The 23,634-nt window shown below is 48.9% G+C and overlaps 1 protein-coding gene across 6 annotated transcripts; it reads left to right on the forward strand.

Moving 5' to 3' along the window:
• The first annotated feature begins 22 nt into the window (after window positions 1-22).
• On the forward strand, window positions 23-21,522 carry tnca (tenascin Ca). 6 transcript variants are annotated; one of them, XM_057019274.1, is made up of 30 exons: window positions 24-268; window positions 4,852-5,022; window positions 7,196-7,733; window positions 7,834-9,147; window positions 9,464-9,727; window positions 9,821-9,936; window positions 10,470-10,623; window positions 11,119-11,388; window positions 11,506-11,691; window positions 11,769-11,858; window positions 11,929-12,192; window positions 12,455-12,853; window positions 13,635-14,042; window positions 14,191-14,469; window positions 15,297-15,569; window positions 15,659-15,931; window positions 16,009-16,281; window positions 16,519-16,827; window positions 17,540-17,812; window positions 18,068-18,190; window positions 18,268-18,411; window positions 18,482-18,601; window positions 18,670-18,813; window positions 18,886-19,016; window positions 19,109-19,241; window positions 19,355-19,506; window positions 19,599-19,695; window positions 19,765-19,926; window positions 20,275-20,438; window positions 20,669-21,522. In XM_057019274.1, exons 3-30 carry the CDS (start codon window positions 7,256-7,258, stop codon window positions 20,777-20,779), a joined length of 7,104 nt encoding a protein of 2,367 aa, XP_056875254.1. In that variant the 5' UTR covers window positions 24-268; window positions 4,852-5,022; window positions 7,196-7,255; the 3' UTR covers window positions 20,780-21,522. The 6 variants fall into 6 exon arrangements, with proteins under 6 accessions (XP_056875255.1, XP_056875254.1, XP_056875256.1 ...); XM_057019275.1 differs by lacking the exon at window positions 11,506-11,691 and having other exon boundaries at window positions 23-268; XM_057019276.1 differs by lacking the exons at window positions 12,455-12,853; window positions 13,635-14,042 and having other exon boundaries at window positions 25-268.
• The last annotated feature ends 2,112 nt before the right edge of the window (window positions 21,523-23,634 follow it).

Raw genomic sequence — 23,634 nt, forward strand, 5'->3', positions numbered from 1 at the left:
GTATTGATTTTGGCTTTCTTTATTTTACTGACTTCCTGCAGGGAGACGGAGGACTCACACACATATCAGCTGCTGTCGGCCGCCGACAACAACGCTGCAGCTTTACGCCAGCAAAAGTTGCGTTGTTGTTCAGTGTTTTGCATCACCGTGCACTCTATTCTTGTTTTAACAGTGGAACGCGCACGTGTGTAAGGGCGCCCGTGGATTTGGCTCGTTTGGCCGCATGTGGTCGGTTTGTTGATGGGAGATTCCATCCGCTGCAGTTGAGGTAAGACGCACAAAACATCCTAAAATGAGCCTCTTTTTCCTCTGTTAAGTTGAAAAGAATTCAGAATTATTTCCTGATTAGGTTCGTTTTTAATCTGCAAGAGTTTAAGCTGAATAGAGCTAATTTGTTTATACAAACATGAAATAAGGAGGCTAAAATGATGATAGATGAGTTGAGGGTAGAGATTTCACCTAATTTGTACATAAATCTGTTCGAATATATGTAGATAAACTGAGATTGTTAAAGTGGTGAATTAAATGTGTTTCATGTTTATTTTCAAAGTCAGCCCGAGTTTCTGACCCTCTGGTTCGCTGAGATCATTGCTGAGTAAAATAATGAGTGTTTGAGACAGACGGGGACTGATCAAAGTGGTGAAAGTATGTCAGGTTGCCTTGGGTTATCCTCAGAGGAACACTACTTAATTATTTCTTAATTGCTGAAGGTATTTTATTTTCTGACTGGGCTGCTGAACAATGTCCTCAGTTGATGGTCCGTTGCACACTGAATATAATGCGAGGTACTTCTGTCTGAGCTGTAAAGTAGAAAACTGGATTAAACATGCGTCAATTTACATTTTAGACACTTTTCCTGAAAAAATGTCTTCAAATCTGTAAGTCTCTTAAAAATTCATTACACAGAATGTGTGTGTGTGTATGTGTGTTGCTTTACCTGGCAAAGTGAGGGCATTTTTGGGTAGTGGCCAGTCCTCACAAATTTAAAGGATGGTTGATGGTTAAGACATGGTTTTAAGGTTGGGTTAGAATTGGTTTAGGTTAGAGTTAGGCTTGGGTTAGGGTTGGGGGTTTAGTTGTAATGCTTAAGGTTAGGGCAAGGAGCTGGGTAATGCAATATAGCAAAAGTCCTCACAAGTAAATAAGTACAAGGATGTGTGTGTGTGTGTGTATGTGTGTGTGTATGTGTATGTGTATATGTGTGTGTGTGTGTACGTGTGTGTGTGTATGTGTGTGTGTGTGTGTGTGCCCTGTGAAAATCATCCCCAGGCAGCCTTGATGGAAACGTTCCACCTCCCAAGGATACCCACATCAAAAAGGCTGTCGCCCCGGTAACGAGCAATTGTTTTGGTGGGTCTGGTGAGTGCAGCCGGGGGTTTTGATGAGGAGTGACATTTTTACGAGTGTCTCTTCCTCGCTCTGTCATCTGAAAGCATTCTTCCAGAGGAAATATGCAGCGCTGACCTGACACATGGAAACATCGATCATTCTCGCACTAGTTACTGTTTTAAACTAGTTCATGGCTTTTATTAACTAGTCGAGGTTGTTTGTCTTGAAACACTGCAGAGCAAGCTAATCTACCTGCTAACGTGCTAATACAGTATCATTATATATTTCAGCTATTTCACTCTGTTTCATTTCCTAAAACTCAAACCAGATTATATTAAACTTTTTGTCATATGCACGAAAACCTCCGACCGGGGTATTAAAGACGTGACGGGGGCGAGAGCCGTCGCTGCGCACGTCCACACTTTTTCCATCTCTTCTCACCACAGATTTCCTGCCGCTGTGCACTTAAAAGCGCTGAGTAGCTGCTAACTAAGGCCAGGCGGACGGGTCTGTGTGAGGGGCAGCCCTCGCTCGCAGTGAGCAAATGTCAGCTCTCTGGTATGAGTACGGACTTTGAGATGGGGGAGGATGGGGGGGCTGGGAATGCTGTCAGTCACATGACTGACCTTTGAGAGGCTTCTTCCTTGCAAAATGTCATGTTGTGGATTAATTTAGCTGCTGTGTGGATGGATGGATGGATGGATGAATGGATGATGGATAGGTGGGTGGATGGGTGGGTGGATGGATGGATGCATGGATGCATGGATGATGGATGGGTGATGGATGGGTGGATGGATGGATGGATGGATGGATGGATGGATGGATGATGGGTTAAGGGACCTTTTAGAATTTCAAATCCATTTATGGGTATTTTGAGGTCACAAAACTGACACATTTCAGATGAACCTGCTGGAGCAGCTTCTCTGACACAGAGAATTCGGATTCATCCCAGACTAGATGGAGGAAATGTCCAACCGTGGTGCCAGAAGGATGAACCTTTCTCGTCTGCTCTCCCTAAAATCATTTAATAACAAAATGAGTTGTTTTTTTTAAGCTGGATTCTTAGATGTGGTGCAGCTGAATCACTGCAGTTGGAAATTTTACCCTCTAAATGTTCCCTCACTCCTCATAAATGGAGCCCTGTAATCATTCATATCCCTTTGACCTCAATGGTCCTCCCAGTACCAGATCATGTGGTCGATGAGGTCGTGCCGGTGCCAGACCCAATCCAACCTTTAACAAAGGGTCTCGCATCCCGAAGACCGCACTCGCCGGCGTCACTCTGATCCCGCAAACGCCGATTCTTTAATCCGTGGAGAACTTCCGCCAGTTTCCATGCAGAAAGTACCCTGTGGTTTCATCTGAAGTCTGTGTCAGGGCTGCGCAGCTCGGACCCAGAGTGGATCTGAGACGCCGGCGGAGCCCTGCGACCAGAGCACAGACGACGTCTCTGCTGACGAGGGAAGGGAAACACTGATCCCGATCCAGGAAGTCGCAGGACACTTTCTGCCCCCTGAAATCAGAGGATCTGAAGAGATCCAGATCCTTGCAGCCCCACAGCTCCTGGGCCGGCTGGCGTTCTCCGTCCGATCCCTCCTCTTGATTCAGATTAGACGTCTCCGCTCGCTGTGCTTCACTGCTGCCTTCGACAGGAGCTCAAAGGAGACCCAGAAACGTGTGTAAATCAGACAGCGCCACCCTTCCCATTCATAGTTATCTCTCTCTTTCCCCTCTTAACTCCTCTTCCTCCTGCGACCCCCGACCCCAGTCCAACAAAGCGAGGACCTTCATCAGGTTGAGAGTTGATGGTCTCTGACATCCTCACAGCTGTAGAGCAGATTCGTCCGCTCATAAACGTCCTGCCACTGTCCTGAGTTACGGCGGCTCATTAAAATCAAACGGCTGCCTGCTTTTGTTTATGAGCTACTGACGGTTTACGGACCATAAATCTGGAACCTCGACTGGAAAATCCTCTCCTATGTAAACTATGATTGAGTTTTATTGAGTTGTTTTCACCTTGTGTCGGACTGATGATGGTGATTAGCAGTTAGCAATGCTAGCAGGAGATATTCAAAACGAAGACTGATATAGTTGGTAGTGTACTCTTAATATTCAGTATTCGGTCTGTTTACGCATTTACACATCAGATTTACTTTGGATTTTGGGCTCTTTAGCTCAGAAATCTCGTCTTTGCCTCCCAACCGGCAGCAGCGCTCAGTGGTTGTAGCACAAGAGTGTAAATAAAGATGGGAACTTTAACCGAATCCATGTTTACGGTGGATAAAACGGCTCATTTCTCTACATCAGCCGGCGATCATCAGTCTGTCGACACCCTGGCCGTCCGCAGCACTGCTGAATTTGTTGCGGTAGCTGCAGACGTCCTCTCTGATGGATCGATGCAGTCAGAGCTGCCACTTTTGTTTAGAGCCGCGGTAGCTCCCAGATGATCTCTGCCTTGTGGCCACACGTGTGTCATACATGAGAAACACATGTGGAGTCTTAGATGAAAAAAGGGGGCCGCGGTGTGACCTATTTAAACCATTCTACACACACACACACACACACACACACACACAGGAGCCGCCATACTGTGTTTTGAGGATTCCATGATTCGGTTTTATGTTTGTCAGCAGGTTCTGAGCGACCCTTTGTTTCCTGCCTCGTGTTCCTGACCTTTTTCGGTGTGTTCGGGTGACCTCTGCGCTTGTTTGCGTGTCCCAAACGGCAACGAAAAGTGACAAATCTGCTTAGGTGCCATCAGATTAGCCTGGATTTATTGTGGATTGTATTTATTCAGTCTTCCTTCTTTTTATTCTGATTGGAATAGAATAGAGAGAAAAAGAAGTCATTGTTTGTTCCTGGAAATGAATGTTTGTGATGTGCAAACAACAGATATCAGAGTAACTTTTCATTTGTAATGCTTAAGGTGAGCTAATGTGTGTTAGCCTGTTGTTGCTGTGTTTCCAACAAACAAGCCATTAAGTATTTACCATCTTTAGGAGTCTCACAGACTCACTTTAAAGATTTAAGCTGCTAGTTGTCTTATTGTGGCTTAATCTCAGACTAGGATTAGTCCGTGTGGGGGTCTGTGCGCCGCATCGGCCACAAACATTCCTGCAGCTTTACATCGACATGTGGATCCACGGAAATCCGAGGTTGTGGGACAGGATCGTTTCCTGACCGTCCAGCTGTATGTGACTGTGGAAGGAATGACAGCTTAGCTGGCGCCATTTTACCTCACCAAGTGGGAATTACCCTGCATATTCTCTCAGGAAATAACAGATTTATTCCCTGAAGAGCTCTTCTCATTTCTCTCTCCCCATTTTCGTTTCCCCCCTTTAATTTTCCTGACTTCTGCTCCCTCTGCCGTGACCTCCGGTGACCCTGGCGTGTCATTTCTCCAGTTAGTCTCAGCAGAAGGTGGGAAGGAGGGCTGGAGTTGGAGCTGTGGGGGTCTGCCCGGAACACTTTAAAAGACATTCACTGCCACCTCTCTCTCCCCCTCCTCCCTCTTTCTGTCAGTGAAGGAGCTGAGGCTCAGCCTGAGCCGTGAACAGTGAGGAGAGCCGAGGAGCTGACTGAAGGAGGACCGGCAGAGCTGCAGCACGAGGCAGGAAACCCTCAGCTGCTTTTTATCAGCGCGCGAGCGAGGACTCCGACAGTTTACCTGCAGGGGGCCGTGCACAAGCACAGGTAAGCTTCTCTCGTGAACGTTCAACAGGCCGCAGAGATGCTCTCAGATTTTAAATCCATCGACGCTCTGAAATGAAGCCCGCAGAAAGAGAGCTGCGTCCGTCTGTCCGGCGAGGTTCTCGGTGATTCATGGCGTTGCCTCTGGCTGCACGGCTCACTTTTGTTGTGTGAGGGTTTTTTTTTTTCCATCCTGCAGATTAAATTCAGGGAAAAGTGCCAGTCAAACTTTGTGGCGGGAGCAGAAGGAACGCTCCATCCTTCTGCTACCGCGGCTTGATGAAAAATCCAGTCGGTCCTCAGAAATAAATCTGACACATTCCCCTCGTCAAGCCTTTGATTCTTAAACCGAACCTGCTGTCACAGCTGCAGCCGTTCAGGCCGAGGGCTTTTTACAGCATCCCTGCCTTGGGATGCTCCCGGATGCGCCTGTGCAGCCAAGTGAGAAGGTGTCTCGCAGAGCGGATCCGCCTCAGACAGACGGCTGGTTCAGCGGCTCCCCGGGAACTCTCCCCACAACACCTCCCCTCCGTTTCACCTCCACACATAATAAGATAATATCTCAGCAGGACACTCCTCTGGCTTTCATTCTGGTCTCTGACCTCGTAATCTGGCCTCAGGTGAGGTGAGAGGACGTTTCTGAGAGTTTGCTCAGCATTTTTAATGACATTTTTAATTGATATGACCTATTCTGGTTTCCTGGTGCGTCCACGCACACTGGACCCGTGTTCTCCCCCATGTGGGCTGATCCTTCTCGTATCGCGGCAAAATGCAAAGCTTCGTATCCCAGGGCCAGTTGTAATTGCTGCAGATTAAAATAGGGCCCAGGCCGTCATAATTTGGTGGTGCTTTATGTGCTTTGATTTAATTCAAGATGTCCGTGAGGTGGCGCGGATGCTAGAAATCTGTCAGCAATTTATTGCAATTACCTTAATTGACCAGTCATGAAGTTACGTTTTTAATAAGATTTCCAGCCGTGCTGAGAAGCTGAGAAGTGGGAATGACTCTTGCTGCTGCCTCCCAGGATAATTGAAATATTGAGCTATAAAATGACAGGAGAATGTTTCCATCAGGAGAACATCCAGCTGATGATGTCGTCCTGATTGTCGCAAGCGAGCGCAAATCCTTCAGCCCAAGGTTAGCGGTCAGGAGCCAGACCTGGTTTAGGACAGGTTCAGGTGAAACCAGCCAGCACTTCAATGGATTTTTTTGTTTTCGACTATGCAAAACAGATGTTGTTTGTCCAGGGCCAACATTCCCAGTTCTTTGGTTCCACGTGGGAAATTTCCTCTCTTGCTGCCAACATGGGGGAAGGCTACTACAGCAACAGCAGTTCTGGATTACAGCTCAGATCTCAGTGTGCTCCCCAACTGCCTTTAGAATCTCCTGCAGCCTTCAGTGATGATGTCTGGATTCTGCTGCACATGCTAATTTAGTTTTATGTGTGATTCTCTGGAGAAACACCCCCAAATGATGCAGGTCACACTATACTTTTCCATGTGACCTATTTTTTCGAGGGTCTTGTGTGACAAGCTGCTCAGGTGGAGTCGCCTAGGGCAGAGGTCAAGTTTTTTCTTAGTTTAATAGAGCCGTGCCTCCTGTCATCCAAATACCAAGGAACAAAGCAATCAATCCTATGTGGTGAGCTAACTGCTAGTGCTAATAGCAAAACGGGTTCTTGGTTACCTGTCTGTATCCTGAAATTCATGTTCCGTGCTCTGACTGCATTAGACCTGTTCCTTTTAAAAGATACATGAGCCTTTTGAGGATGTCACTGCAGTGAACGGGTCACTTTTAGAACCTGTGCAACATCTTTGTTTACTGAATTCCAGGCCAACTTGCAGCTGTGTATTTCAAAAAGGAGTCCAGAAACCTTCACTTGAGGAGGGACCAGAACACAGTTTGTCTTGTGTTCAAGTACATAAAGTCTTTGGAAACTCAGCACGAAGATCCTTTCCTGTGCTCAGGAGTTTTCGGCATTAGTTTTAGCCCACAAATTATAGCGGTTACAGTTAACAGCTGCTAAAATGGTCCACGAAATCTCAATGAAGGGATTCGTTCTGCTTTTTATATTAAATGTTGTTTTATGTAAAACACATTAATTCTTCAATGGCTGTTGTGTGGGCTTTAACAGACTCTTCTTTTGTGTAATATTTGTCTTTTTCCTGTTTTCTAGAGCCCTCATTATCAACCAACACTTTAAACTTACCTCACCCCGACACACATCCTGGAGAACATGGCAGCGCGAGGCCTCCTGAGGTGCCTCCTCCTGCTTGCTTTGCTCAGCTTATTGAACGCCGGCCTCGTGAAGAAAATTCTGCGTCATCGTCGCCAGACTTTGGCCGCCCCTGAGGAATATAACGCCACTGTTCCCGGCGCAGGCCATCCCGTCGTGTTCAACCACGTCTACAACATCAACGTTCCTGCCAGTTCCCTGTGCTCGGTCAGCCTAGACTCGCCTGACAGCGCGGAGCTGGAAGCCCAGGACGGGCCGCTTTCCTCAGGCCATCAAACCACCGAGCACACCGTGGACGGGGAGAACCAGATCATCTTCACCCATCGTATCAACATACCTCGGCAGGCCTGCGGCTGCTCCGACGACTTGCTCAACCTAAGAGACCTCATGAGCCGCTTGGAGATGCTTGAAGGGGAAGTTTCAGCGCTGAAAGATCAGTGTAACGGCGAGAGAATGTGCTGCGGATCGCAAGTGACAGGTCGGTTTGAGCGGGCACTTTAATCTAAACTCACAATCTGGCTGCTTCAGGTGAACGTGTAGAATTCAGCAACTTGTTTGTTTTTTCGTGTTGGGTGAAGGTGAAGTGGCCATCAGGCCTTACTGCAACGGCCATGGAAACTACAGCAGCGACACCTGCAGCTGCATGTGTGAACCAGGCTGGAGGGGAACCAACTGCACCGAACTGGACTGCCCCGGGAACTGCCAGGATCAGGGACGCTGCGTTGATGGAAAATGCCAATGCCTCAAAGGCTTCGGGGGGGAAAACTGCACGGCCGAGGTCTGTCCCGTGGACTGTGGAGCCCACGGCAGGTGCGTCGGCGCCATCTGTGTCTGTTCCGAAGGCTTCTTCGGCGAGGACTGCTCCAAAACCAAGTGCCTGAACAACTGCCGGGCTCGGGGCCGCTGCGATGCTGGAGTCTGCGTGTGCGATGAGCCCTGGAGCGGCGCCGACTGCTCGAACCTCCTCTGCCCCAAAGACTGCCACTCCCAGGGACGCTGCGTGAACGGCACCTGCTACTGCGATGAGGGCTACGCCGGGGAGGACTGTGGCGAGCGCGCGTGCCCTGGTAAGTGCTATGGCAACGGCTTCTGTGTGGACGGCCGGTGCGTGTGCATTGCTGGCTACAGTGGCGAAGACTGCTCCCAGCTCAACTGCCTGAACGACTGCAACGGCCGAGGCAGCTGCTTCAACGGGCTGTGTATCTGTGACACGGGCTACCAGGGCGAAGACTGCAGCCAGTTAGCATGTGTGAACAACTGTAACAGCAGAGGCCAGTGCATCAACGGGCAGTGCTCCTGCGACGCTGGGTTCCACGGAGAAGACTGCGGCGAGCTCTCCTGTCCCAATAGCTGCTTGAACAGGGGGCGCTGCGTTAACGGGCAGTGCGTGTGCGAAGAGGGCTACGCCGGCGAGGACTGCAGGGCCATGACCTGCCCCTCTAACTGCTACGGCCGGGGGAAGTGCGCCGAGGGTCGCTGCGTGTGCCACACGGGCTTCACCGGGGACGACTGCAGCAAACTGAGCTGCCCCAACAGCTGCCAGGATCGTGGCAGGTGCGTGGACGGGCAGTGCGTCTGCGATGAAGGCTTCGCCGGGGAGGACTGCAGCCGGAAAGCTTGTCCCAACGACTGCCTGGCACGAGGCTACTGCGATGACGGCAAGTGCGTCTGCCAGGAAGGCTACGCAGGAGACGACTGCTCCGCGCTCACCTGCCCTGCCAACTGTAACAACAGGGGGCGCTGCGTGAGTGGAAGGTGCGCGTGTGAGAGCGGATACGAAGGGGAAAGCTGTGCGGAGCGGAGCTGCCTCAACGGCTGCCGGGACAACGGCCGCTGCCTCAACGGCCAGTGCCTCTGCGATGAGGGCTACGTGGGGGAAGACTGCTCGGAAGGTGAGGAAGGTCAACGCAGGAACATAAAAAACATGCACTATGATTCAGACCCTCATAGTTTCCACATGTGAGCTGTTAAAGAACAGCAAATTAAGCATGATGGTGTTCTTTCATTCTCAAACTCGACTCGCCACTTGTGTTTACAGAAACTCTTATTCTTGAAGAGAAAAAAAGGCTTGTGGTTGCCGTCTCCCGCACGTTGTTTGCTTTCTATGGCCTTTCTTCACTCCACAACTGGCCGCGGCTCTGGCAGCTGATGTCTTTCTGTCATGCGCGGTTTTCATAGCTACTTCTCTTCCTTCTCATTTTTCATCAGTGTCTCCTCCCACTGACCTGGTGGTCTCCGAGGTCACCAGCGACACCGTGGATCTGTCCTGGCGCAACCAGATGTTGGTGACGGAGTACCTTGTGACGTACACCCCCACGAGACCCGGCGGTCTTCTCCAGGAGTTCACCGTGTCGGGGGATAAAACTGCAGCCACGGTGCCAGAGCTGGAGCCCGGCCTTGAGTATGTGATCAAAGTTTACGCCATCCTGAGCAACAAGAGGAGCGTCCCCGTCAGCGCCAGGGTGGCTACAGGTACAACCTCCATGGTGGTTGGTTTTCTAGGGTTTCAAAAGGCTCCGCTGGTTCTATGAGTTATTTCTTACTATCTCCCCCTCCCGGTTTCAGATTTTCCTCGACCTGAGGGTGTAATATTCAAATCTGTTAGTGAGACTTCAGTGGAGGTCATGTGGGACCAGCTGGACATCCCCTTCGATGGCTGGGAAATCTATTTCCGTAACACGGTCGGTCTGCTTTCACAACAAAATCCCAGAATCACTTAGTTCAACCAGGGAGAATATGAGAAGCTTTCAGATGATGCCAGCTTATCAGAAGTCTGAAAAATATGGATTTATTTCATCCCTCACCATTAAAATTTCTTTGACAAATGTATAAACTCGCCGAGGGCCGGTGTGGAAGTGAGAACCTGCCTAAATCTTCTACTTTTAATCTGAGCTGCTCATTCTCTTTAAATCAATTTGCTGCAGCTGCTGACACATTAAAGGGTTCTGCAAGCTTTTGGAGATTACATGATCTCTCCCACATGCTGCGGGACACATCTGTGCACCGAATATTAGGCAACGGCAAAATTAATTTAGCGGAAACCTCTGGAAACAGCTGGTCAGATGTTGACAGAAGGTGGCCCCACATTGACCTTAAGACTGCAGGGAGTGAACGCACCCAACCATTAAACAGCCCGCTTCATTGCCTCCCAGAAAGAAATCTCCCTCTGATTTTTGTGATCTGGCTGATATTCATTCATTCTGTTTCCCCACAGAAAGAAGAAAACGGTCAAGTCAAGAGCACCGTTCCGTCCTCCCAGAACCAGTTCGTCCAGTCAGGCCTCGGACCGGGGCAGGAGTACGAGATCGCCATCAACATGATTAAGAACAACACCAGGGGGCCCCAGAGCAAGAAGAAGGTCACGACTAGTGAGTTTCAGGCACCAACCAAACAACTTCTGGAGACTTGAAACCACAAATGATCATAACCTTCTAATCAGTCTCGCTCTGCTTTCTTTGTTTCGGTGCGTCGTCTCTAAACCCCCCCCAAGACGTTTTGGTGTGTGGAAAAGCCATTTACTTTACATTAAATCTGCACTGGGACTCAAAGTGTTTGGCTCCATTTAACGCCTGATGTCATGTGTTTGTGCAGGCTGAAACTAGACAGAGCTCCTGACAATGAATAACAGAAGCCAGGTTAGACCCCGGTACCTTTTTAACCCTAGAGATCCTGTAAGAGCTGAACAAGATGTCTCCTCCACATGTGATGCAGGAGCGGGAGGGGAGTGCAGGGCTTTAGAAAAGTCTCTCTTTGTGGGTCAACGTTTTGTGGCTTTGAGTGACTTTAACTAATTCTTCCTGGCATTTTACTCTTGAAGGTTCTCTCAAACAGACCCCTAAAAACACTGTTTTCATCCCTATCAGAGATCGACGCCCCCCAGCAGGTGGAGGTGAAGGACGTGACGGACACCTCGGCCCTGGTCGGCTGGTCTCAGCCGGTGGCGTCTGTGGACAGAATCACCATGTTCTACGGGTTGACCTCCGACCCCTCCGACACAAACAGCGTGGAGATATTCCCCCCCGACAAACAGTACAGCGTTGACGGACTGAGGCCAGACACCGAGTACAAGGTGACGCTCATCTCCAGGAGGGGAGACTCCACCAGTGACCCCGTCAGCGCCTCCTTCAGCACGGGTACGCTTGAGACAGAATTTGGATTCTAAAGAGTTGTTTCCTAAAACCAGTGAGCCCCACTGATATTCAGGGTGATAAGTGGCCTTATTAATAGGAACAGTACCTTTTGTCGTGCAGCCCTCGATGCTCCCACAAACCTGCAGATTGTATCCCAGACGGACCAGAGCATCACTGTTCAGTGGACCAACAGCAAGGCTAACGTTAGCAGCTATCTGGTGAAATACAGCCCCATTTCTGGAGAAAGTCACGGCGAGGAACTCTTCCCACGTCAACCGGGACATGCCACCAAAGCTACTCTGACTGGTGCGGGAAACCCACTGAAAAGTACATCAAACACATGATATAATCCCTGTTTTCACTTTTTCCACTGTCTGTGGCAGGGCTGCGGCCTGGAACCGAATATGGAATCGGTGTGACTGCCATGAAGAACGAGACAGAGAGCCTTCCAGCTACCACCAACGCTGAAACTGGTGAGAGCCACCTCCACATTCTCTCCCGCTGATGCTAAAGAGGCTCAAAAAACCGACTCTGTCTCCTCAGAAATCGACCCTCCCACAAACGTGGAGGAGGTGGAGTCCTCGGAGACGTCCCTCACCCTGAGGTGGCAGAAACCTCAGGCTAAGTTCAGCACCTACAGACTGGTGTACGTCTCCAGGGACGGCCAGGTCGAGGAGGACGTGATCCCAGCCTCGGCAACTTCTTACGTCATGTCCAACCTGACTCCTGGAATGAGCTACAGCGTGACTCTGACGGCAGAGAGGGGTCTGAAGAGGAGCAAACCAGTCTCCCATTCTGCAACAACAGGTGGGTGGAAGAGCCGTTTTAATCCCAGTTTACTCTAACAAACAACATCTGCCTGAAGAAGGGTATAAAATCTTTCCATCCATTAGAGTTGCAGTCCCTGGGAATGTCTTCCAGTCTGTAAAATGGAGAGGGATGTTTATTTATAGCATTTCCTGTGGATATGATTGATTATTGGCTCTTATTCCCTGTGTATATAAAAGTGAGATACCTGCAGGCTGCAGTGATGGTTTCTTGACTTCTGCCTCTTTTTTCCCCCTCGTAGTCTCTTTCACATTTTATTTAGCCGACCCAGATGACCATGAACAAACGCCTCCCACAGGCTCGGAGGACAATCCCATTAACTCTGTGTATTTAGACCCCTCTGAAACACAGTTTTCCAGGATGGAGCCTGATGAGGAGCCCGGAACGCTGACTGTGTCGGGCGTCACGCACAATGGGTTTGACCTCTCTTGGAACCTCACAGCTCACAGCATTTATGATAGTTTCACTGTAGAATATACGGACATTCGACAATTATGGGACATGCGAGAAGTTCCGCTTCCAGGAGACGTCACTGGCACTAGCATCCGAGGCCTGAAGGCACTCACAGAATATCAAATAAAACTTTACGGAGAAATCCAAAATCAGAGATCTGCACTACTTGAAGCTGTCGCAGTTACAGGTATAAGAGCTTTTTTTTAGAATTAGGGATGCACAATGCTCATTTTTACATTTTAAATCACTCAAATGCTATTTTTTTTCCAACATTCCAACAACTACGGGACACGCTCGACTCAAAGCAAACTGTTTTCATCACGTTATTTGTCACATTTTAGGTCTATTTCAGCTGTTAGTGATGACGTCCTAGTAATATTGTGCATCCCTAAACAACATTTGATGCCCTTTCTGTTTGAACTGTTGATTGCCAGCCTGCCTCCTCAGTGGAAGACTGTCCTGTTCCACCGTCGAGGTCGCGGTCACCCATTTGCATGCCGGTGCCCATTACGGCCTAAAATGACGGCCAATTAATCAGTAATCACAGTATTTCCCGACACATTAATGGATTTAATTACAGAATTGGGCATCAGTTCTGTCCTGCAAACCTCTGGTGATGTTTCCGTTCACGTCGTCCTTTGCCTGCTTGTGGAGGTGGCTCTATATGCATTTGCATGTAAAGCAGCTGCCATTTTTAGAGCTGTGCATGGCTTCCACAATTGAAGACAACTGTGTACTTCACACTGGTGGGCTACGCAGAAGCTTCAAATATTAATGGTGTTGTTCTAAATGCCATTAATTTCCGCTGTTGCTGTTTCTTTAATTGTACAGAGGCTGAAGTATCTCCCATAGGAATCGAGGCGGATTTGATTTTGGCCTGTTTTTTCAATAAGTTACCTTCTTTTTTTGCAGCTTCTCTTTTTGTCGGCAGCAATGTTAATACCCTAACCTGCTCTTATTCACGATAGCACCGAAGTCTACCTCTCCTGATACGCCTCAGCTGAGAACCGAGGACGCCGCCACCACGCCAAAGTCTCATCTGGATGAGGCACCGGTTGAGTCCCCCCCCTCTCTCACTACTGAGGCTCCTTTCATGCCTGGTCCTGGTGTGACAGATGCTGAACTCACACTGGGAAACCTCACTTGTACCTCCAGTAATATAAGTCTGACTTGGTCGTCGCCTGACCTGGAGTTTGAAAGCTTTTTGATGGAGGTCAGAGCACCATCAGGGGTGACACACAGTCACATGACTCTGCCTGGGAATGTCAGGAATGCTGAAATAGTGGGACTGTCCCCCTCTACACACTATAATATTAAAATTCAGGGGCTGGTGGAAGGGCGGAGATCAGTACCTCTCAATATTTTTGCTACCACAGGTACATGAAGGAGCTCTTTCTGTTGATGCATGATGTTTAAGTCAAAGTTTAAAGGTCAAATGTCCTTAAGCTCGCATAAATGGCACTGAATAAGGTTGCACAGTCCGTCCTGCGAGTCAGCTGACCACGCTTTAATGTGTCCATCTAGCCGAGCAGCTGGAGCCTGTAGTGACCAACCTCACCGTCTCTGACATTGCGTGGGACGGCTTCACAGTGTCCTGGAGCCCCGCAGGTGGAGAATTTGACAGCTTTGTCATTGAGATAACAAACCTGGGGAACCTTGAGGAGAGCCAGAACCTCACGCTCTCCGGGGGAGCCTTCAGTCTGGCTGTGTCCGGGCTGAACCCCAACACCAGCTACATGGTTGGACTGTTTGGGGTCTATCAAGACTCCATTCTTGAACCCGTGTACACTGAAGCCACCACAGGTACCTGCAGCCACCAGTGTTGCAGCAATTTGTCCTCTAGCTTTCTCTCCCCTGTTTTTTAATCTGTCTACACACACTTGAACCTCTGTTCTGCTGCTCACCGTGAGGGCCCCTGCATGGATCACGTCATTAACCTCATTCCTAACGCATTCTTCTTCTCGAGCGCCTCATTCTAACCAACGTGTCAACAGTCCTTCCTTATCCCCCGGCCAGTGTTTCTGAGAGAGGGACCAGCTGATAATCGGTTTAAACAAAACAAACTAGTCCCCGAGTGCATGAGGCTTCCCACCTGCATCACAACGAGATGTAATGCTGATGTGCTGCAGTGATTGCAAAAGCAAACCGATAACTGCCCACGGCAGCGTGACCATCTCATTTCATCCCATCAGCAGTCATTCCCAGCGCAATTGATTAACCTTGAGGGATCGTTTGGCTGCGGATGCGTGGAGCTGTTCGCTTGTGTGACCGACATGAAGTTAAGCTGGTTTGTAGAACAGCCATGAACACAGTCTGGTTTCTTCTCAGCTGCTCGAGCTCACATGCAATCATGGAGGCAACGATCTCGCCATGTTATCTGAGAGGAACTCTTAGGCCGCCTATATTTCCACTGCATGGTTGCACGTGTTTCCTGTTGCATGTCAAACGAGGCCACATCTATAACTTTATTCAGCTTTAAATTGATCTTGTACAACGTTTCCCCGATGGTATTTGGTCCTCATTGTTAGCACTCTGCGCACGGGAGAGAATATAAATCCAGCCGCCTTCTTTTATCAGATTTCCATATTCCTAAATGCAGCTGTGTATTTTAACCTGATTTCTCTCTTTAGTGGACATGCCCGCGGTTGGCAAACTGTATATCACAAACTTAACGTCAGACAGCTTTTCGATCCTCTGGAACGGCACCCGGGGGGAGTTTGATGGCTTTGTCCTGGAAATAATTGATTCTAATTGGCTGATGGAGCCAAAGGAATATAATTTATCCCACCTTGTGAGGTCTTATGATATAACAGGGCTCAGGCCAACCACTGACTATGTAGCCTACCTCTACGGGACGTACAAGAGGTCCCGAACAAACGCTGTCAGTATTGTTGCATCAACAGGTATTTCCTTTTTTCTTTTTCATGCCATTTAAGAGATGCTCTCCAATAACATGATGAATATATTCTATTTCCCCTCCCCCTCCCTGTAGCTGAAGAGCCTGATCTGTCCAAGCTAGTTGTTTCTAACGTTACCTCTGACAGATTTTCTCTATCCTGGCAAACGGGACGGAAGCCGTTCGATAACTTTATCGTAGAGCTCAGAGAGTCCGCCATGCCCTCTCAAGCGATGGGCCGTGTTGTGCCGGGAGACGTGCGCTCCACCGTCATGGCCGGCCTCAAAGCCAGCACAAGTTACGATATAAAACTGTATGGCAGCGCTGGCGCCCAGAACACACAGGCCCTGTTTGGTGTAGCTACCACAGGTATCTCTTTACACGCATGTGTCGGCCATTTTGTCCAGGACGGCGTAACTGAAAAGCCGTGTTCTTTTCCCGTTCAGAGGAGGTCCCACAGTTGGGGCTCCTAACTGCCTCCTCCGTGAGTCCCCACGACGTCAGCTTGACCTGGAGCACGCTGTCCGGCCACTTTGACGGCTTTGTGATCCGCGTCAGTGACCCCCAGCAGCAGTTTGACACGCAGGAGTTCCGACTCCCGCGTGGAGCCCGTAACTTTACCGTCTCTAACCTGGTGGACGCCACGGCCTATGACGTTGAACTGTACGGTATCTCTCATGACCGTCACACTACCTCTGTGTTTGCCCATGCTGTCACAGGTACTCAGTGTTTTTCCTCAAATCACATCGCTAGCAGTTTTGCATTCAAAATGATGGCCCCCAGCCACCAGCTTATCTTAAACCGTCTGTATCACCTTGATCCACCAGTTTAAAATGCCGCAGATTTTAGCAATAAGAGTAGAGCGATTGTCATGATTTGCTTTTGCAACATTCACACGTTTCTGCATTCCCTCTCCCATCCCAAAAAACCCCAAAACGATCTCACCCACCTTCCAGCTCCGTTACCTAAAGTGGAAAATATCACCCTTTCCCACGTTACTCCCTACGGCTTCCGCGTGTCGTGGGAGGTGAAGCAGCAGCTGCAGCAGGAGGATTTAGCCCCCTCTAGTGGTCGCTTCCGCTATTTTCACGTAGTGGTGACAGACTCGGGCTGGCTGTTGGAACCTCAGGAGTTTTCTGTGCCGGGGAACCAAACTCACCTGGACGTCACGGGCCTTATCACCGGCATCGGCTATGAGGTCAGGCTGACCGGCGTGTCCGAGTCAGGGCTCCTCTCTCGGCCCCTGACGACAGTGGCGGTGACAGGTACCAGTCAGAGGACCCCCCCCCCCTCGCCGAATCGCACACTTCCTTAACTGGTTGCACTATCTTTGGGTCCAACTCTGTGATCTCATTCTGAAGCTTCGCCATCATCAGAACCTGGCACGTCTCGAAATGAACAATGAAAAAAAGAAAAATCGGATTGTTTTGATTGACTTTAAGTTGATGCCACGTTTGGACGGTGAAGCTTCAGCAGCACTGCAACACCTACGTTAATCACGCCCTTCTTTTCCAGAACCCACTCACTCCCCTTTTATTTAAACCGTTTTCTTGGTTCCAGCTTCATCGCCGGGACGAGACTCCAGCTACTTCTTCTACCTCCAAAAATATGAACAAACACCTGTTTGTCTTCATATTTTATTTGAGATTCACTTGTGTTCCTTCCCCCACGCTGCTAGCGTAGCTGGTGGGTTCTTCTTCTGTGGTTGCACTAAGACGCATGCAGACTTCCTCTCACCCAGCACCTGCCGGGGCCCTCCTCACAGTTTGGATCGGCTGTGAGCATTTGTGTCTTTATTGTTCAGCTAAAACAGCAGGCTACACCTGAGCATGCCGGCTCACCAGTGCCAAACACACAACCCTCCAGCCTCCTCTGGAGGCTTTTTCCTGCCTGATTTCTGACTCTTTGGCCTCTTCTCGTTGATTCCTGGCCCATCACCGCACCTCCAGCAACACTGTCTTTCTGTTGTCTGACCAGAGGCCGAGCCGGAGGTGGAACACCTGTTTGTCTCCGATATCACGGACAGCGGTTTCCGCCTGTCCTGGACTTCTGATGAAGACATGTTTGACAGATTTGTGGTCAAAATAAGAGACGGCAAAAGATTAGCTCACCCTCAGGAGTACGCCGTCCGCGGCGACGAGCGGACGACGGTTGTAACTGGACTCATGAGCGGCACCGAGTACGAAATCGAGCTTTACGGTGTCACGTTAGACAAACGCTCCCAACCCGTTACCGGAGTCGCTCAGACAGGTACATGGAAGCAACGCCGTAGTTTCCTATTAACGACCCAAACCTTGAGTAGCGTGTTTGTGTGTGATGTCTTCTGCCAGAGAACTAACCCCACTAATCATCTTTGTTTAGATTTAGGCTTAGCTCCATGTCTAACTAACGGAGGAGTTTTGGGAATTCGAGCGTTCCCCTTTCGGTTTTTATTGGCTCTCTCTTCACCTGATGTTATTTCTGCTCTTCTGTCCCCGCATGCATCTTCTTCGCTAACTTTGCCAGGTCTGAGCACTCCGAAGGGGCTCCATTTCTCGGACGTGACCGACTCCTCGGCTGTGGTTCACTGGTCCATGCCTCGCTCTCTGGTAGACAGCTACCGTGTCACCTACGTACCCTTCGAAGGAGGTACGACACTTTCCCAGTCAGGTCTGAAAAATCTCCTCATGAAAACCAGAAGTCAGTAGTTGTCTTTTCCTCCACAGGCAGCCCGATGATGGTGACGGTGGACGGCGGCGTGTTCGAGGCTCTGCTCGCCAACATGATTCCAGGCAAAACGTACCAGGTAACGGTGAGTTCTGTGAAGGGTCTGGAGGAGAGCGACCCCAGCATGGACACCGTTACCACAGGTGGGTTTCCCTCTACCTTCACGCCGTGCGTCCGGTTTCACGCGTGACTCCTGACGTCTCCACCCCTCAGCTTTGGATCGGCCGCAGACTCTGACGGCGCTCAACGTCACCGACTCCTCCGCCCTCCTGCTGTGGCAGCCGTGCGCCGCCACCGTGGACAGCTATGTCGTCACCTACAGCGCAGAGTCAGGTGTGTTTCTCTTACATTCCTACATCATTAGAGTGGAAAGGTAACCCACGGGTGCACGCGTCCTGCAGTGTCCCCCATCGTGGAGCACGTTTCTGGGAACACGGTGGAGTTTGAGATGGGTTCTCTGGTTCCGGGAACGCGCTATAAAGTTGGAGTCTACGCGGTAAAGGATGCCCTGAAGAGCAACCCCACCGTTACTGAATTCACCACCGGTAGAGACGCCCCCCAGGACACATTTACAGCTGCGTCATGAGCACATCTACAGTCTAATGCTGCATTTGCAGATGTGGACCCTCCTCGGGATCTGAAGGCCGTCAACATACAGACCGACAGCGCCACTCTCACGTGGAAACCGCCGCAGGCCGCCGTCACCGGCTACACCCTGACCTTCTCCTCCGCCGACGGCGTGATCAGGGTGCGAAGACCCCCCCCCCCCCCCCCCCACGCAGATATCTCCAGTGTGTGTTGGATTGTTAACTTTGTTTTCGTGCGTTGGGGTTGACCCAGGAGGTGGTGCTGAGCCCGACAGCGTCCTCCTACAGCATGGTTCAGCTGGCTGGCTCCACCGAGTACAACGTCAGGCTGCAGGCCATCGCCGGGGCCCAGCGGAGTCACCACATCGACACCGCCTTCACGACCAGTAAGGAGGAAGCAGATTGCCTTTGCTCCTTTTTGGCTTCTCTGTTTTCAGACGTTCTGAGATGATGGCGAAACTGTGACGTGAGGTCATGTGACTGGTTTGCCTGTGTCTAGTTGGACAGTTGTTCACACGGCCGCGGGACTGCGCCCAGATTTGGCTGAACGGAGAGACGACCTCTGGCCTGTACTCCATCTATGTCGGGGGGGAGGAGAGCCAGCCCCTCCAGGTTTACTGTGACATGACCACAGACGGTGGAGGCTGGACGGTGAGCCCGTAGGATGGGATGGCGTTGTATTTATCGGACGCCAGGCCGAGCCTTGGGTCATGCTGGTGCTCATTCTAGTCACTCCTCTGCAGGTTTTCCTGAGACGCCAGAATGGGAAGCTGGAATTCTTCAGGAACTGGAAGAACTACACGGCCGGCTTCGGGAACATGAACGATGAGTTCTGGCTGGGTAAGAGTCCGTTAAACTCACCTGACATCTGGCTTTTCCTGTCCTGACTGACACAGAAAACTTTTTTAGGTCTCACCAACCTCCATAAGATAACAAGTTCTGGCCATTATGAGCTGCGTGTGGACCTGGGGGACAGCGGCGAGTCGGCCTACGCTCAGTACGATAAGTTCGTGGTGGCAGAGCCGAGAACGCGCTATAAACTGCATATCGGAGCCTACAGTGGAACAGCAGGTGTGTGTGTGTGTGTGTGTGTGTGTGTGTGTGTGTGTGTGTGTGTGTGAAGCCACTGAAATGTTTCCCAGCTACATTCCATCTCTTTAAAAGGGCTTCAGCCTGGTCAAAACACAATTTTCCTGAGCCATATTTCATACAGAGTCCAGGAATGATTTTTTTTTAAGGCAAGAATTTGTGGATCCAAACTTTTATGCCTCACGTCAGCGCTGTTAATCTTTTCATCTCACCGGAGGCGAAGGAACATAGTTTCCTGACAGGACCGATTAAACATGTGTGACAGTGCATGAAAGGCAGGCGTGAGCTGGGTTCTGGACCTCTGGACCTCACCCTCTGTCCCTTTGCCAGGTGACTCCATGACGTACCACCAGGGTCGACCCTTCTCCACCTACGACAACGACAACGACATCGCCGTCACCAACTGCGCCCTCTCCTACAAAGGCGCCTTCTGGTATAAAAACTGTCACCGTGTCAACCTCATGGGAAAATATGGTGAGAAAGGTCACAGCAAGGTAAGTTCAGAAGTCCAGTTTCAAATAATACTTGCCATTCCTAGCTTGTTTTTAACGTTTTTATACAAACGCCTAGTGGCCAATGTATGTATTACCTCCAGGCATTAAGCCATTGCAGCGTCTCTGCAGCATCCAAATCTAAATATTCCAAGTTTATTTGGAAAAAAATATCCCCGTCTGTGTTTTTTTTCGGGGGGGGAATCATTTTTTATTTAATTTAATTTTTTCAGGGGGTCAACTGGTTTCACTGGAAGGGCCACGAACACTCAATTGAATTTGCAGAGATGAAACTTAGGCCAGCCAACTTCAAAAACCCGGAGAACAGAAGGAAACGATCGTAGACTCGTCCACATCTGCAGCTCCTCCACATCTGCAGCTCCTCCATTCTGGTTCACTTTGACAACCTCATCTCAAAATCAGGCGTCTTTGCAATTCACACACAGACGATCACTACGAAACCTCTGTCAGTATCGATTCAGTAAACAAACTTTTTTATTATTTAAAAAAGAATTCAGCCATGTAGTTCAAGGGGTATAGAGACTAAATAAATAATTTAATGTACCGTTTTAAACTAAATTGTAACTGATGCTAAATGATAGACTGTCAATATGGTGACCTAACTGAAGCCATTTGATGCCACATAACTCCTATTTAAACGTTGTTTGACACATCTCGAATGCAAAAATATGATGCTTTGTAACGTTGAACTCAAATAAAAACGTTTGCTAAGTGATTTTTAGAGTCGTTTCCGCTGTTGTCCAGCAGGTGGCGGTGTTTGATAAAAGTCAATGTGCTTTGAAGGCGAAGGGCGTAGAATTAAAAAACAACAACACTAAAGTGCGATATTGAGTTAGATTTGCACGGTTTGATTTGTTTTTAATTGTTAATTTTTCACTGGGTGTCATGTGTGGATTTATATTCTGCTGTTGTGTATTTTTTGATGCTTGTTTGAAACCTTGAATTTCTGGGACAGGATCTCCCTCCAAAGTTTAGGCTCAATTTCTTATCAGCATATTGCAACTTTAGCCATTTGGATCCTTTTGAGCGAATCAGTTGTTTTTTTTTAAATTAGTTTTTTTAAAAATCAATATCTCTGTACGACTGCCATCAAATCAAAAACCGGTCCAGCTGTGACCCACATCTCTGCAGACTTTGAGGACCATCCAACTTTTTCCAGCACAGTTTTTATTGAAACGGGTTTAGCCGACGCAGGGCTGAACTTCTATTTGCAGCTCATTCGACGGGGACATTTCAACATCTCCCATTTGACCCCATCTCTTTCTGTTTGCTCTTCTAATCCGTTTTCAGGGAAGTCTGACACTGACGCCCATTCAGGCCCAAAGATGTTGGAACATTTTGTTTCCAACGTGATCATGAGCGATGCGCTGGGTGTAATGGTGATACTCTGGAGTTGTGGTGGCACCGAGCCGGTGCTTTTCTCTTCAGGAATAACCTGATGACCTGGATATCTGCCCCATGTCAAATGTGGAGCTCAGATGTCCTCCGAAGATGTTACTAAATAAGGATTTTGAGGCTTTAAGGATTTGAATTCCCTGGTGATCTTAGAGTGAGTGATGGCATCAGTGCAGACGTGCACTCTGAAAAACACACGTGTACAATTATCTGGTGGTGCTAGCAAGTGGCTGGATCTGAAACATATTTCCCATGACCCTGATTACTTCCTGCTGTCAGGGAAGCAGATAAGGGCTGGTAACAGGCCTCATTACAAGATCAGATGTTGCCGTGTTTGAACGGCCGAATGCATTTATGCAGGTGAAACTTTTGTCTCTGGAATGCCTTTATGGCTAATTTAGCCCGCAGCTATAGGGTCAACGCCATGGCAACAGGAATTACAGGTGACGTAATGTACGAAATGAAATGAAAATGTTTTAATTCAGTCACCAATGGAAGTGGAACGTCTACAGTCGGGTTTTTTGTGTGGTTTCTGGAGAAACCCAGAGTGGGAAAACCTCCCTTTTAACAGCAAGAAACCCTGAGTAGGTCCATATAAAGTCTCTGGGTAACCTTGCTAACGCCTCAGCACAAGCTCATAAAGCACCGAACCTTGTCTAAATGGATCCCCAACAGCCTCCGTGTGTAAGACAACAGCCTGAACACCCCGCCAGGCGATTGTTGACTGTCGCTATAGAGAGTAACCACCTGCAGCTATTTACAGTGGCCCTCCTGCAGGCGCCCCCACGGCCCACACAAAGGGAGGGCGGTTTAACCAGGTCCGTCTGAATACATCAGAATCAGAGTTCTGAGAACTGTCGTTGCTGCACATTGTGATACTGTCGGCTGTTTGCACAGCGTTGCATCACTGTTTGCTCACAGAGCTGCCTCACATTTGCACAGCCAACTTTGTCCTGTTGGTGAAACAGGCGAAGAAGCGTCTCTTAACTGTTTCTGTCAACTTTTCTGGGTATTTCCAGAACAGCCCGATCGGTCCTCTTCCCTGGAAGGGCCACGAACACTCAATTGAATTTGCAGAGATGAAACTTAGGCCGGCCAACTTCAAAAACCCGGAGAACAGAAGGAAACGATCGTAGACTCGTCCACATCTGCAGCTCCTCCACATCTGCAGCTCCTCCATTCTGGTTCACTTTGACAACCTCATCTCAAAATCAGGCGTCTTTGCAATTCACACACAGACGATCACTATGAAACCTCTGTCAGTATCGAAACCTTTCAGTAAACAAACTTTTTTATTATTTAAAAAAGAATTCAGCCATGTAGTTCAAGGGGTATAGAGACTAAATAAATAATTTAATGTACCGTTTTAAACTAAATTGTAACTGATGCTAAATGATAGACTGTCAATATGGTGACCTAACTGAAGCCATTTGATGCCACATAACTCCTATTTAAACGTTGTTTGACACATCTCGAATGCAAAAATATGATGCTTTGTAACGTTGAACTCAAATAAAAACGTTTGCTAAAAGTGATTTTTAGAGTCGTTTCCGCTGTTGTCCAGCAGGTGGCGGTGTTTGATAAAAGTCAATGTGCTTTGAAGGCGAAGGGCGTAGAATTAAAAAACAACAACACTAAAGTGCGATATTGAGTTAGATTTGCACGGTTGATTTGTTTTTAATTGTTAATTTTTCACTGGGTGTCATGTGTGGATTTATATTCTGCTGTTGTGTATTTTTTGATGCTTGTTTGAAACCTTGAATTTCTGGGACAGGATCTCCCT

Source organism: Takifugu flavidus, chromosome 20 (assembly GCF_003711565.1).
Source record: "Takifugu flavidus isolate HTHZ2018 chromosome 20, ASM371156v2, whole genome shotgun sequence".
Lineage (NCBI taxonomy): Eukaryota > Metazoa > Chordata > Actinopteri > Tetraodontiformes > Tetraodontidae > Takifugu > Takifugu flavidus.

Excerpts from the sequence above, each read along its gene's own strand:
- tnca (XM_057019274.1), top strand. The coding sequence starts at position 7,256 with ATGGCAGCGCGAGGCCTCCTGAGGTGCCTCCTCCTGCTTGCTTTGCTC. Across the intron at positions 9,728-9,820 it reads CAGCGCCAGGGTGGCTACAG|ATTTTCCTCGACCTGAGGGT; the intron begins GTACAACCTCCA and ends TCCCGGTTTCAG. Across the intron at positions 11,389-11,505 it reads CAGCGCCTCCTTCAGCACGG|CCCTCGATGCTCCCACAAAC; the intron begins GTACGCTTGAGA and ends TTTGTCGTGCAG.